Source organism: Gambusia affinis, linkage group LG14, assembly GCF_019740435.1.
Source record: "Gambusia affinis linkage group LG14, SWU_Gaff_1.0, whole genome shotgun sequence".
Taxonomy (NCBI): domain Eukaryota; kingdom Metazoa; phylum Chordata; class Actinopteri; order Cyprinodontiformes; family Poeciliidae; genus Gambusia; species Gambusia affinis.
This window is the reverse complement of record NC_057881.1, coordinates 8,460,469-8,476,183: the sequence shown is the minus strand read 5'-3', so window position 1 is coordinate 8,476,183 and position 15,715 is coordinate 8,460,469. Positions and strand designations below refer to the sequence as shown.

Here is a 15,715-nt window from a genome sequence, read left to right as displayed (position 1 = left end):
CAAAATGTATATCTCCTATCTATTCTTCACTGAGTCTCTTCAGCCAACCGCTATTTTATCCTTCCCCACGGACTACTGGCGAAATATTCTGGCCCCTACTGATAATTTAAAGTATCACCCTGATTTAAAGACCAACTGTTATGAAATTTTATAGGATTGGTCGGGGTGAATAAATTGACCAATAAACTCTTTTAACTGCTTATTTTAATGGTTCTGTCACCTAATATATCTTAACATGCATTAACACGCACAGTGGACACTAATTTGGCCCTACAGCAGAGGGTGACATCTATGGTATTCCAATCTCCACAGTCAATCAACCTAAAGAAAAATAAACAGCAAGTTTTGGCCAGTGTTATTGTGCCTTGGAGGTTCAGTTTCCTAAGCTGCATTTTGTTTTACATTAGATATGCTCTACAAAAACATACCAATTATTCTCCAAATAATTTGGAATTACGTTGAACTTAGTTCTCCTTCAAAGTGGAGATTAAGATGTTACTTGATCACAACCTATCAGTCATTCATGTTAGATCTCGTTTATGTTTTACCTTTAAAACCTAATTGTTTTGTTTGTGTGGGTGAAGACATCAGAATCCCACTCTAGATTTTGTGCAAAAAGCTGCTAATTTATTGTTCAAATCAGACCTGCATTCTTTGTAATGGGCAGTGTTCCCTAGTAAAGCGTTCCCTCCACAATGGGACCAAATTAGATTGATGGGAGCTACTGTGAGACAGGAAAAAACAGGCTTGACTGAATTTTAAAACCTTTTTTTGTGTGTTGGTGTAAAAACGGAAAGCTTGAACATGAAGTAGGGCAGGGGATTTAACAGTCACAGTCTGACAGCAGAATATGCCCAAAGGTAAACAGGGGGTGGAGGGGCAGATTTTAAACAGCCAGAATTGGTTATCAGTGGGTTCTGAAAACACGCATCACTCATGGTCGCGGTTCTGAAGTGACCTAAATACAGTTCTTCCTACAGTGTGGCACAGAGACCCGTTCAGTGTCTTATTCACACACACATTTGTTTTTTACTGGGAGGAAAGAGAATATATTCTATAAATAATAAATGACTACTAAACTCTGGAATCAGTGGATAATATTAAATATATCATTAAAGATGCACTGATAAAAAGATAAATGGATACATACCCTGATTAATTAAGACACAATAGATTAAAGAATAGTTGAACAGGCCATTTATAGCATGGATAAAAAAATGTTTAACTAGAACTGTGAAATCAATCAAATTATGGGGAATAAAGAAGTTAAATGGAAGAAGAAAAAAAAGAATCCTGACGGGATTAAAATTGTTGTTCAGTGAATTTTTTTCAACCATTTATGTCAATCTTCTAAGGAGAGAAAAAAACCTTTCACCTAACTGGGGCTTTAACTGTGTCGTCATGTCAACCCACATAAAGCTACGCAGCTCTGAAATCTTCTAATTTCCTCCTACCAACAACTTCCTTGTTGGCAAGAAATCAGACTATTGTCTTCTGCCCTGTTCCTTTCCGTGTCGGGATATTCTGACCTGCTCCAGCTATATAAAGCATCGCTGCCATTTGTAGCTTATTGATCCAGAGGTGTGTGTCGTGGTATTTGTGGACTGAGAATACCTTTGTCCCGGAAACATTGATTCCTTTTTTTTCTTTAAATAAATTAACCTTGGTGACTGCAATCTAGCTTCTTGACAACACATGTCACTCGTTCAACCAGTCATTCTGAAATATGACGTCTATTGTCCCGACTGTATAGATCCGGGGTCTCAAACTCCAGTCCTCGAGGGCCGCAGTCCTGCAGTTTTTAGATCTGCCACAGGTACAAAACACTGGAATGAAATGGCTTAATTACCTCCACCTTGTGTAGACCAGTTCTCCAGAGCCTTAATTATTCTATTCAGGTGTGCTGCAGCAGAGATACATCTAAAAGTTGCAGGACTGCGGCCCTCGAGGCCTGGAGTTTGAGACCCCTGGTATAGATGTACCTTTAACAGTGTTTTTAATTATTAACCAGGACTGTGGTTCATATCAGCCTCCGTGTCGGTGTGCGGACCTTGTTTCAGGCTCTGTTTAACACAATGTTCTGCAACAGAAAACTTTGATGTTTATGTGAATGAAGGGTTTAAGTTGGGATGCTCTACTATATTAGATGTGAATAGGTTTAGGGCTTGAAAATGTCATCTAATAGGAGAAATTAAGTAAGCAGAATAAGTCTGATCTACTGGTAGTCTCAGGATTTCCACTGTAAATATAGCATACATAGTGGTAGGACCTTGTCCTGCAATTAGTGGGTTGCCAGTTCAATCCTCTATGGCAGGGGTGCCCAAAGTTGGTCCTCGAGGGCCGGCATCCTGCATGTTTTAGTTCTCTCCCTGGTAGTACCAACAACCTTTTTTTCTTAGGCCTTCTAAAGAGCCATCATTTTATCCAGGTTTATTAAACCAGGGAGAGAACTAAAACATGCAGGGTTTCCAGCCCTCGAGGAATGACTTTGGGCACCCCTGGTCAATGGGCAAGACACTTCACATGCCTTCTGGTGTTGGTCGGTTGGCCTGTTGTTGCCATTGCCTGGCAGCCTAGAATAGGTGTGGCTACTATCCAGTAGCTCACCACCACCAGTGTCTGAATGTGTGTGCGAATGGGTGAAAGAATGACTGCATTGTGAAGCGCTGTTGGGTCCTCTGGACTTGATGAAACACCAGTCCATTTACCTTTCACCCATTAGTTAAACACCTGTTTGTCCAACAGTTGTTACCGCATCTTTTTGTCCATTTATTTGTCAATCATCCATCATTCCATCCATCTATCAGACTGTATTTTCGGTCTATCAATTGATCCGTCTTTTGGTTTGTTCATCAGCTGGATTGCTAGACAGGTTGATTCAATCAGGTGAACTATTTATTTACCTGTGTGTCCATTCATCTGTTTGCCTTGTCATTCATTTGTTCATTCATAAGATCATATTTGTCTTTTACTCTTACTGTTTGTAGTCTTTGAGCTGGTTTAGAAATTAAACATGTAAAACTGTGTAGGAACTCTTCCATTGGACAACACTAAATTGTCTTTCTGTTCCTCTTTTCAGGTGAAATCTGTGAAGACGGGCTCAGTGTTCTGGACCATTGGCTGTTGTCTTTCCTACTTCTACATGGTAAGAGTTAGTTAATGCATTTGCATTTTACTGCCTTAGTTGTAACAAGGATAAAAGTAATGATTAAAAAGTATTTAAAGTCACTATCATTGCCATCGTACTTCTGGCTGGACATATGGACAATTACTGGTGTAAAATTAAAACTTGCTCATCGTCACACAAAATGTCACAATTATACCACCAAACTGTAAAAAATATTTTCACGATTACAGCTTTATTAAAAACTTTTGAAACCAACAAAGAAACCACAGATGGTTCAAATGACAAAAATAACAACCACTCATTTGTTGTAATTTGCATTTTTCTTTATCTTGATAAACCAAAATTCTTGTCAACCCCACTATAAAGTTTATGCTGAATACACACTCAAAAAAAAATACTTTCAATTTTGTAATTTATAATTTGTTAGTAAAAGTAGATCTTTTACTGATAAGTCTGTTATAAACTAAATGTTTTAAAAGACTTTGTTCTCCCCAAATAGTTTTGAAAAAAATATTAAGACAATTAAGTCATTTGGTGGCAGAAAAACTGAAGTTCTCGTTTCTCTTCATTTCAGTATTTGTGGGTCAAGATTTCAATAAATGGATGTTTACATTGTGCTCATCTGATCTGAAGCTTCAGGTTTTCATGCTCTCAGGATTTGTTTGTGGAAGTGTTTAGATCTAATCACCCTTTCACAGGAACCCTTTGACCCAGATGTTTGCCTCCTTCAACATAATTCTTGATGCAAACTTGGGTCGTCATCCAGCTCCACTTTACTTACTCCAACCAGGAGCGTTTTTATTCAGATGATTTTTACTCTCATCCATTTTGCAGCAAAAAGATTCTTGTCTAAAAGGCAGAATCCAATTTACAGCATGTCATTCACAGAAACTTCCTCTTTTGGAAGTTTCTGTGAATGTCTGAGCTGCAGCACCAGCTCAGACAATCAGTCCAGTCGGCTCCGTCAGTGAGCTCTTTAGCAGACCTTTCTGCGCATTTACAGCCGAACTGTTCATGTTTGACTTTTTATACCAGTGGGGTAAAGTACCTCTGATTTTTGTATTGATCATACCACAGACAGAAGAGTCAGGCTAGATGCTCTCAGTATTGAAATTGACCTGTCTGACATTAATATATATTAATATAAACGTCAGATTATAATAAATTTTAAAAAATCAATGTCAGCTTTCATCTAATGTCACTTAAGTTTTCTGTTTGAAACCTTTGTCAAGTTGTGGCTTTTACTGTTGAGTTTAATCTTTGCAGTGTCTGTTTTGTGACACATTTCTCTGATTAATTATTATATATGGCTGTATCAGCAAAGATTTTTATTTCGTCAGCAACAAAATGTTTTGACACTGAGCAATAGAAAAGGAAGTGGTTTTTGATGGAAAGCTGGAGCTGAGTGCTTCTTGTTATTCTATGGTGTCATCAGGTCACTGAATGCTGTATGATATTTTTGCAAGTGCAAAAACTACTGCATTTTGGTTTTGTAAGAAACTAATACAGAAATTCAGTACCCAGAATATGATTGACATGCAGCCTTAAAAAAGTAATACAAAAAAATACTAGTAAATTTAATCGGTGTAATCACTGCAACGCAGTTGGTTTATGATTATTTACACATAATCAACAATAAACTAAATATACTATATTTTAATGGAGCAATGTAGTTCTATTTTTGTAGATAGGAAAAAATTCATTGTACAGTAGACTCCCACCAATTTTCAGCTCAGTTTTGTGGATTTTTCTCTGGAACATAGCTCCAGATTATTCACAAACTTGTGTATTCAGATTTTTTATTCTTTTATCTTTAGGTAGAGTGTTCTATAATCAAGAAAAAATGCTTCTTGGAAACCTGAAATACCTCGGAGGAATGCTACTTGACACTTTGTTTGCAAGCAGCCAAAATAGCAGTGGCATTCATTTTCCTTGGTGTCGATTGGCTGAATCACTAAGAGCGATGTAAGCTTCTGTGCAACTGCAAAAATGATTTCCGTTGTGTGTGTAAATGTATATCAGCTATCTTGTTTGGATTGTGAAATTAGGCAGTTGTAAACATTTTTAGATCTCCGCTATTTATGGGAGATTGTGATTTTCAACCTCAATCAATAATGGGGGTCCAATAGATCCAAAAAAAGGTCTCAAATGTTACATTATTATTATTATTATTATTATTATTATTATTATTATTATTATTATTATTATTATTATTATTATTATTATTATTATTTTTTAGACTATTCCAAAGTCTGTTTTATGACGATAGTTACTGGCTGTTTGATGCCCTTCTTGCTGTAAAATTGAAATAAAAGCCAAAAAGGAAACGTACTGTGCTGTACTAAACACTTCCCATTAAAGAAGGGATATATTAAATTTTTTTTCCTAAAAAAAAAAAAAAGAAAAAAAAAAAGAAAGAAAGTTCCATCTGCATCAGCTCCATTTGCTGGAGGGACAATTTTGTACCATTTTTGAACTACGATTGGGGAGTACACAATTTTCTCAAGGGCTACTTTGGCCCCGGGGCCGGTCTTTGGACAATCTTATTTTAAGGGACCAAGCAAAGCCCAAATACTGGAATGTTATGTTTGTGTGAGAGGATTACTTTCTGAGCCACTATTCTCTGCTATCTCCTAACAACCTCCTTCTCACCCTCACTAAACACAGAGGACGTATTTGCCTTCTCTTCTGCAACTTCATAGAAATCTGCGACAATTGTTAGTAGGTTTAGCCACCGCTTCCCTGCATTATTTATCAATACAGACAGAATCCCATCAGGGGGGTGATTAGACATGAGATAAAAAAGACTGTTCAGGCACTGTGCCTTGGCGACAGATTGTTTGCATGGGCGCCTATGAAAATCTCCAGCGTCTTCTTCATTCAAAACTAAAGCTATTTGGCCGGCAGCGAGACAGATGTCAAATCCAACAGATTACCGAAATCCAGCTTCATCGATCACACTGCAGCGGGGGACTCAAGAGCCGAGAGATTACGGAGGGGGGATTGGTGGAGAGATGAACAGAATGGCAGACAAAAAGCATAGAGGACAGAATGGCGCACAGAGAGGTGCAAAGAGATCAAAAAAGAGGACAAAGATGGAAAGAATACAGAAAGATAAGAGCTGACTTTATTGTCCTCGTCAGTAGCAGTGAAAACATTTAGTCTGTTTTCTTATTGTGATCTTCTTTGTACGCCCACACCTTCCTCCTTGTCCAAAGTGATCAGATGTTCCTTTCTAGACGAGTCCACCTCAAAGAATAATAAACCTGGCTTGGATGTCTCCATCAATAACTCCAGCATCGTTTGCTATACAATCACAGACTGTCTGGCCTTATAGAAATAGTGCTGGAAACACCGTAGATATTCTTTTAGGATGGTATTTAATCAGGATAAAGCCAAGGTTATATTTCCCAGTGTGGCTTAACTCAACGTGACATTTATTAAGGAGATACCAAAATGAAGCGGGAGAGATATTTTATTGCTCTGACTTTGGTTTATTTGAAAGAGAAATGGCGATGGTGGTTGGGATTAAGACACAGATCTGAGCAATTTGATGGACTGATGGCCAGGAAAGTTCAGACCGTCGCTGGAGGCTGCAAATCGTCTTCTGAGGTTGGAACCAAAGGGCAAAGCTGATTAGAAAATTCAAATTCTCTAAACCCTTCAGCATCTTCTAATAGACTAACCTGTAATGTCAGTGCCTGTCAAAAGCTCTTTAGCTCAATCAAATGCTGATTAAATGACCACGCTCTCACAGTGGCTGCTTTAAGGGAAGCAACTTACTGCAACTGTCAGCAAGACTTTAGAGATGAAGATATCTGCCTGGTTCTGACCAACCTGGAGGATGAAGGAACTCAAAGTCAATCATGAACATAGCGTTTTAACTCTCGCACTACTACTTACATACTTACATTACAGAGTGCCCTCCACTGGTCTGTGCAGTACTCATACCTGCTGAATATGGAAAACAGTGGCCAAATAATTGTAACATGACAGAAAAGTGATAAGTGCTAAAATATTTTTAGAAATAAGTGAATTTAGTAAATTTATAGAAAAATTTCAACAAACATCTCAAGGAAAAATAATAAAATTTTTGCACATTAATATGTAGATTCTTACTCAATTTTATTCCAATTCAATCATTATGAAAGAGTGCTGTCAAGTTTATTGTGCCACTTGTGTAAAAAGTCTTCTATCTGAGGAAACAGTGGAGAGGAGGAGTCTTCCCATTTAACAGAAGGAACCCTCCATCAGAAGCCACTATTGACTGAGGGTTTCAGATAACAGAACATACACAACCTGAATAAATAACTTGAAAAGTTACGGCTGCATTTGTATTCGGCCTTTTTTTTTCACCAATATTCCCAAATACAAATCTTTACAACTAATTTCTACATAATACTCAACAAAAGTGACATTTTATCAAAGAATGTCAACAAGAAATCCACAGTTGAAAGAAAATTGAGGCTTGGTTTGCTTGCCTCAAGGAACGTAGGGAATGAAGCAAACATAAGTTAAAAGGTTGACTAGCTCAGAGGAAATGGAAGTTTGTCTTCTTTGTCTGTTTAATTCTGTAGTACATAAACTTTAAACTGGATTTATACACCCCCACTATAAAACATGGTAGTGGCAGCATCATGCAGTGGGATTTTTTTCTCTTCTTCCCCATGGATTAGTAAAATAGTTACTCAATGGGAAGATTAATTGAGCTAAACACATTAGCTCCCATTAGGACAGTGAGCTTAAACATACAACAAGAGCCAAAATATATTACATATTCATTTGCTAGATCGGCCTAGTCAAGGTCCAGACCTGAACACAATTTGTTGGAAGCAAAAGAACCACAGTTACAAAGATGGACTCAGTGGGCCGATTACAAATGTGCAACTTCATAGATTTGTATAGGAAAATAAATTGAAAAACCTTTCATCATACCCCTTCCACCTCACATTTGATCACTAGTTTGTGATTATCACATGACAAATTGTGAAACGGGTTTAAAAGCTGCAAATACTTTTGCAAGGCATGACAAACTGAAAAAAAAAAAAGTTTTTTGAAAATAAGAATAGCTTGCGTGTGAAGCTTCGTACACATAAATGCATCTGCAACCTCAGAAAGGAAACCCTCGGCCTGTTGCATGGTGCGCTCTTTAAATCCTCTTCAAAGCACCTCTGTGGTCATCAGATAAGCCCAGCTTGAAGTGCAGAGAGCGATAACGGCTGCAAGACTGTTCTAAGCATTTTAAGATTCCTGCCCTCTGCTGTTGCAGTGTAGCTTTGGAAAACAGTTGGTTGAACCATAATTTGTCCATGTGACCCACAGCGAGACAAGGACAGGCGGCGTCCCTTGACTTTCCATGGTCCTGTAATGTGGAATACATGCCATGCTATTCATTTAAGCTCAATTTGCATTCTTTGGTTTAACTGAGCAGACACTCGAAGCATTTTAACGTGAATGTTACCCCAATGTGGACATATCTATCTTTTCAAGAATTGCTGATGATAAACGCACAAGATAAACATTTTCACAAATTTTGTCAAAATGTGAATATCTTAAGAGCCTTTATGTTTTTAAATGCACACTTTCATTGAAGGCAAAATGTTCCTGAAGCTACTAAACAGATTCTGATGAAAGATAATCATGCACATCTGTTGCCTGGCCTTGTAATCACATTAGTGTTTGCACAACTTCCTTCATACATTATTTATTGACAGCCATTATCAGGTCAAAGTATTTGTTGTGCTCTAGTTCACAACCAGAGACATGCAGATCTAATGGGATTCTCATCAGCCTCTAATTTTTAGCTAATTTTCCGACACCAGCTTCTAAAAATACTTGGAAAAGCAGTTAATCTGCAGGAAAGGGACCTGTAACGTTTCATATGATTTGTGACTAAGACATCCGGATGACCACAGCTGCAGATTAACAATTTTTATCCTTTGAACTATTTAAAGTTGTGTAAATTAATTCAGTATCTATAACAAAAAAGCAAATGTTTTGAAATTAACATGATTACATTTTCTACATAACATAAAATGTAAATTGGGGCCACTGCTAACGCTAACCTTAACTGGTGCTAAAACCAAACTAGTTTGGTCTTCAGCAGCACCAGTGATTGTAATTTTGCCTTATATGAAAAAGTAAATGCAGGTAATAACCAAACTTAATTGAATTGTTTTTAATAACTGGCAATAAGACTTTTACATCACTGTTGAGGATTTTTCTCCATGTCTGGACTCAGCTGTTCTGAAAACAGCTGAGTCCAGGTAATTCCAGGTAATTTAACAAGGGGAGGGCGGTGTGGATATCCTTTTTTTTAAATAATTTGAAAACTGCATTTTGTGTTTATTCGTATCACCTTTGATAAGCTTGTTTGATTCTAAATGTTTAAAAAAAATCAAAACGAGCAGAAATCTGCAAGTAGACAAATACTTCTGCATTGCATTAGAATTCACAACAGGCTACTTAAACAAATTTGTTCAATTTCATTAAAAAATATTTATATCAAGGGCCAATTATTGATCTAATTGGTATCATCCAAGTATCTTCAAAGACCCAATAGGAAGCAGTCAATCTTGGAAGAGATATCTGAAGACTCGCTCTGTAACAGTCTCATGGCTGTGATGAAATGCTAATAGCTCTATATCAGGGAAGTGGAGACGATATTCCAGAGTTGTTGGCCAGCACTGCTAGTCCACCTCGTTTGCTTTTGCCGCACTTCTTTAAATCTCTGTCTGGCTGTAGGATTAGAAAGCCGGGCGGAGAGACATTGGAGTCGGGAATATGATCCTTTTCCATTAAGATCGATGGAAGAGATTGTTTGAACTTCCTCCTTCTCCATCCGATTTACTTTAGGATTAGAAACTTCTCTGAATTAATTGAACCTCAAGGGTAAATTTTCCACCTTTTCTTTCTGCAGCTTTGCATTTTCTCTGCCTTGCTTGAAAGCACTGCTCTCACTTATTGGTCATCTATTAAGAGCAGTATTTGGGAGCCTCTCAGACTGTTTTGGCGTGATGTTCAGAAGAAATTTCAAAATTCTGATTTTCTCTTAATCCTGCTGTGCAACTTCGTTTTGCCTGACTCGACGGTTCATTAAAGAATTAACACTGCAAGATGTTGCTGGTCGCCCCTCGCTGTGTCTGCAGTGTTTTCGTCAGTTCCCAGATAGTCTTGATGAGCTGTTCCTGTGTCAACACTGGAAACGAATGTTAAATTGAAGTCATCTTTGTTGTTCGTTCAAGTTCTGGTTCGCAGGCTTCTAATTGGTTGTCACCATTTGAGAAAACAGATGCGAGTGACTGCCAAAAGATAATTGCACCAGCAAGAAGCTTATTTAGATTTGTTTTTAATTTTTCTGCCTTAATATTGCACGAGGATCTGTAAAAAATAAAACTTGCTTGTTTCTCCTGTGAATATGAAATTATGATAAATGCTTGTTTTATCTTCCTTTGCAGGAGCAAAAGGGCTCTATTTAGCAAGTTGTTGTGGGGAAAAGAAGGATCAAACAATTTGCATTAATGTAATCACCTTTTCAGGTTTTGTTTTCTCGCATATTCTGCTCTTGTTTTATCTGTATTCTTTTATTCTTCTGTAATTACAACTCAATCTCCTGTCAGTTTATTTGCCCTTTACTGTTGAGACCACACGAATGATTAAAAAGTTGCTTTAGTGGAGCTTTTTTATGGCCCACACATCAGACGTTCTGCTGCGTAGCAAACCTCAACAACAGCTTTGGTCGTCTTTTAGTGGAGCATATTAAGTTTACTGGTGCATCAGAGATTTTACATCCGACATGTGAAGTGTTATCGCTTAGTTTTTACAGATTCTATTTTAGTTGGTGTTTATAGCTGTGTGTTTGTGCCCAGTAAAGATGCAGTTTCGGTGTCTGCTGTGGGAGTTTTGATGTGGGAGTTGGTATTTGGAAGCGGTCTCTTGGGCTCTGAGGGACTATTAACAGTTTTTTTAGTGGAGAAGATGTTATTCTCTACATTTAGGAATTTTAACTGATTATCTAAATTTAATTTGCTACTTAATTGTGATTTTTGAGTCGTCTTGGGTCCATTTTGAAATAGTATTTTGATGTTTCTAGATTTAAAGAAAATAAAGCCTATTGTAGTTGTTACACAAGTAATAAAACTAGAATCTGAGGAACTAAGGTCAAGGTAAACTTGGAGAATTTTAATATTTTGAATGATTGCTGAGTCACTAGGTCTTTGTTATTCAGGCGGGATGTCTCCAGCCAGACTTGTTTGAACAAGAAATGCCCCTTTTATTCTTTTAAATTATTCAGTTTGAGTAAGAAGACACTAGAAGAGGCCATATCAGGTTCAGATGGTGAGATTTATTTCATGTTCAAAAACCTGCAGTTTTGTGTCTTTGTAGACAATTTTTCAAACTAAAGGCTTCAATGTGGATTTCATTTTCTGGCTGTGCAAAGCCATAAAGATCTGCTGCCAACATGAAAGCTCTTTTATTTTGACTTTTCTTTTGCGTCAGCTGCAACAAAAAAAAAAACATGTTATTGTTTTACAAGTTAGTGCTGTAGTTCAATGGGTGGAAACAGATAGCGGCCACAAAAATCAATGCCTTTCTCATCTTTTATTTTTAGGGTTTTTTTTAAAGCTTTTTCCATTTTGTTGCATCTGTTTCCTTGACGTGGAGCCAAACCTCTACTCTGAGATTTCCCGAAGTCTGCCAACATGTCCAAATACAACAAGACCCATACAGAAAAAGATTGAAAGCTGGAAGGAATACGACTGAACGACTGAAGGATTGGGAATGCAATCAAACTTCCTGTTATCAGCTGAAAGCCTTGCTCTCCCTTGTTCTCACACCGTATTATTTCATAGAGCTTGGTTTCCTATTTTTCATCCCTGTTTCTTCCTATTTCTTTTATTTTAAATCTATTAAATACTCTGTAAATTTCAGAGTCTTCCTCACTCAGTAACAGAATCCACACCACAGGGCATTAGAAACTAATCAGAGAAAAAAATTATTTTTTAGCGTCCCTCTTTCCAGTCACAATTTGAGCTTGAAATCTGTCTATCTGTGTGCATCACTGGTTTCTCAATTTCTTTCTGAGGAGAAATAAATTTGTAGAATTTTTCATTTGAAAATAAAATGTTTGGGGTTTTATTTTAGTGACAACCTCTTGATTTGTGGATGATTGCAAACTGCATATTTTTTTAAACCAAGAGTTTTCTTTCCGTACGATACCGTCTCAGCTGTCGGTATAATCAGACTTCATGTTGATGTCTTAGAGTTACTTATTTATGTAAATCTTCTTCTAGAACTTTGTCTCTGATTAAATGTGAGAGAAAAAAAACAAGAGACACTAATTATCTTGGTGTTTGCTTACCGACATTGAAATGTTTTTCTGTTTCTTGTAGGTGTCAGCATGGGGAGGTTACGTGTTTATCATCAACCTGATTCCTCTGCATGTGTTCGCACTGCTGCTGATGCAACGCTACAGCAAAAGAGTCTACATCGGTAAGGTTCACACAAAGCACAAGCAATTAAATTAAAATATATATTTGTCTCTGACCTCGTATGTAAAACACCCTCACAAATGGTGTGTGAGATGGAGACATTGTTTTCAGAGACTTTCCATGTGGAACAGAAATGTGTGTAATAAACAGGAGATCCACAGGCGTTTCCAAACACTGTTGCCCCCCAGCATTTGACCCCCACAACAGGCCCAGTCACGTCTGTAGTCATTACTGATAACCCCAGGCTTTTCATCCTCAGCATAGGAGACATCCACACACCCACACGCCTCTTCACAGTAAAATCAGCCACCTGCTACCTGACCCTCTTCTCTTTTTTGTGCAAATCAGCGCTTAGCATCCCAGTTCCACTCACAGCATTCATACCACCTCAACCTTTCCACATTTGCTCACTTTAATATTTTTTCACAAAGTCACAGATAAAACTGTTAAGATGAAGGAAAAGGATAAATAGTTTTAGCATTTTAACAAATAAAAATTTAAAACAAGCAGGTTTCGGTTGTGATTCAACGTCTCAAAGATCCCAGTTCAGTCCAGCATTTGAAAACGAGAAAACAGAGGCAGTGATAACCTGCCAAGACATGGACCCCTGCTGAACTGACAAGTTGGACATGAGGAGTATAAAATCACAGGAGCACGTCATGGTAACTAAGCATATCTAGATAATAAAATTAATGGGACAACAAATTGTCCCAGTAATCATTGCGATAAACAATAATATTGCTGTTTTGATCATTTTCCATTGATTGATAATGGCATAATGGTACAAGTTCACCCTCTCAAAGACCAATAAATCTTCATTCTGTAACCGCAGCATATTTGAACTGTGACTGTGAACTGAATATTTTAAATACCCAAAACAATAAATAAAACGTCAATAAAAACTATTTACAACCAAAACCACAAATAAAATAGATTGTGATGTCCTTCTTTGTTGCTCTATCACATAAAATCCCCCCCAAAAGACATTAAACCTTACAATTCCTATGTGACAGAATTGTAAACCAAAAAAACTCATAAGGTGTGAATAGTTTTGCAAGGCACTGCATTTCCCAGCAGCTCTGAGCTCAGAGATCTCTAACTGCCTCCTCCAGGCTCTCCACATCGAAGCCGTCAGCTCACAGTAGGCATGAGTTCACAGCAGCCCCCTTTCATGGTCAAGATAAATGAGACGATGTCAAGCATCATCCATGCATGGACTATTAGTTGTACTCACAAAGCATAGTGTTTGAGAGATTTGAAGTACATTATGGTCTATTTGCAGTGAGAGGGTTTGGTGTACCTTTACTCTATCTTCAAACAGCTCTTCAAAACTGAAATGATGTTTGATGAGGTGGAAAATTTCCTATTTCTGACTTCTCACAGATATTTACAGCTTGAGAATAATTCAGAAACCTTGTACCCTATTTGATAGCAAATGAGCAACAGAGATGAATTTAAAAGCATATTTTTAAGATGGAAATGATATTAGGTTCCAGATCCTTACCTTTTTTTTCCTACTTTTGCTTCGTATCACAGCTCCTTTTTCAGAAGCAGGTGTCTCTCTACACCTTAAATAAGGATCCTACACAAAAGAATCTCCTACTTCAATTAAACAGCTTGTAGGTTATGTTCTCTGGCAATTTGTCTTTTTTTTCTGACTTGAATCAATAGTATATGTGTGAAAAAGAGATTGCAGGAGGGCAGCTACAGCTACTTCAAAAACGAGCATCACTCTTCAGGAAGAGTATGAAATCTTAATTAAGCTGGTGTGTCTGGGAATCGGTTCCCCCCTCCAAGCCACAAAAAGGCGGGAGTCGCATCGTTCCCGGCTCCCTGGGCGCATGCGGGGCCCCCCCGCCACACTGTGCCGAGCCAACTCCCATTTTCTCAGCAAATGACATTAGATTAGCTATTTTGTATTTACTCCCTATGAGGTACGGCAGTGAAAATCAATAGACTTTAAACACCTCTATTGAGGTTGATTTTTCCCCCTTAGTGGGCGCAGGACTGGAGTGCAGTAATGGCTTTTTTCATGCTGTAATTTATTTTCATTGTTGGATATCTTATCTGGTGTCCCCTCTGTTTCTCCTTCTGCTTTATTTTGTCTTTTCTCAGCCTACAGCACTTTTTACATCGTGGGGCTCATACTGTCAATGCAGGTCCCTTTTGTCGGCTTCCAGCCAATCAGGACCAGCGAACACATGGCTGCTGCAGGTAAGATCCTCCCTCTTTAGAAGCAGGGATATTGTGTAGCCTTTTGTTTTTAATGAATTTTCTTAGAGATTTATTTGAGTTCATTTATAGAGGGAACATGGAAGATTAAAGAAATAATTGTTTTTTTAACATGATCGCTGATGCCAACAAAAGGGATGGAGTTCTATGAGTAGAGATCCTACAAAAACCTCCTCCGTGAAGGAGATATTTACTCATCCTTCCTCCATAGAGATATCAGACCCGAGAGCTAAATCCTTTATAAAACCTGTGGAGTTGGCTGAAGAGAGCAGAAGACAGGACCCTGGACTCTCCAGAGAGTGCAAAGTTCAAAGATCACTCTCTGAATCTCCCAGCATCAATAAATCTCTACATAAAGGGGCGTCTTACTGGTCATAGGTGTTGGAAGCACAGTTACCAATGTGATATCTGTGCATTTTTTTACACGGAATAAATAAACTTAAAGATTTTTTTTCTGAATACAGTTGACCCCTGGTATGTGCGGGTCAACAAACACAGAATAGCTCAAATCCATGACTATCTGAGGCTCCCTAGTCATAGTTTAGCAGTTCAAACACTAAATAGACTTTAATATTAATTAATACGCACAGTGGAAACTTAGCATTACCGCAGAAGCTAACATCTACGCTCTTCTTTACTTCAGCTCTTGGGTGTACAGCCAATCAGTGCAGAGGAAAACAGACGGTGCTTCTGGATTGGTTGCTTTGCGAATGCTAGCCAATAGCATTTCACGTAGCAATGCGACTATGAATCTTACTTGAGCTGCATTTTCTTTCAGTTATTTCACATTTCAATATGATAAAAAGATCCATCCATCCATCCATCCATTTTCTAATCGCCCTTTGTCCCTAATGGGGTCAGGAGG

General features: G+C 37.9%; 1 protein-coding gene across 1 annotated transcript in view; it reads left to right on the top strand.

Annotated features, from left to right (window-relative positions):
• LOC122843380 (dolichyl-diphosphooligosaccharide--protein glycosyltransferase subunit STT3B) overlaps nt 1-15,715 on the top strand; it is a 113,461-nt gene that overhangs the window by 64,831 nt on the left and 32,915 nt on the right. Inside the window, exons 4-6 of the mRNA XM_044138063.1 lie at nt 3,080-3,145; nt 12,520-12,619; nt 14,734-14,832. Of these exons, the coding sequence (XP_043993998.1) occupies nt 3,080-3,145; nt 12,520-12,619; nt 14,734-14,832 (265 nt within the window). The remainder of the gene's footprint in view (nt 1-3,079; nt 3,146-12,519; nt 12,620-14,733; nt 14,833-15,715) is intronic.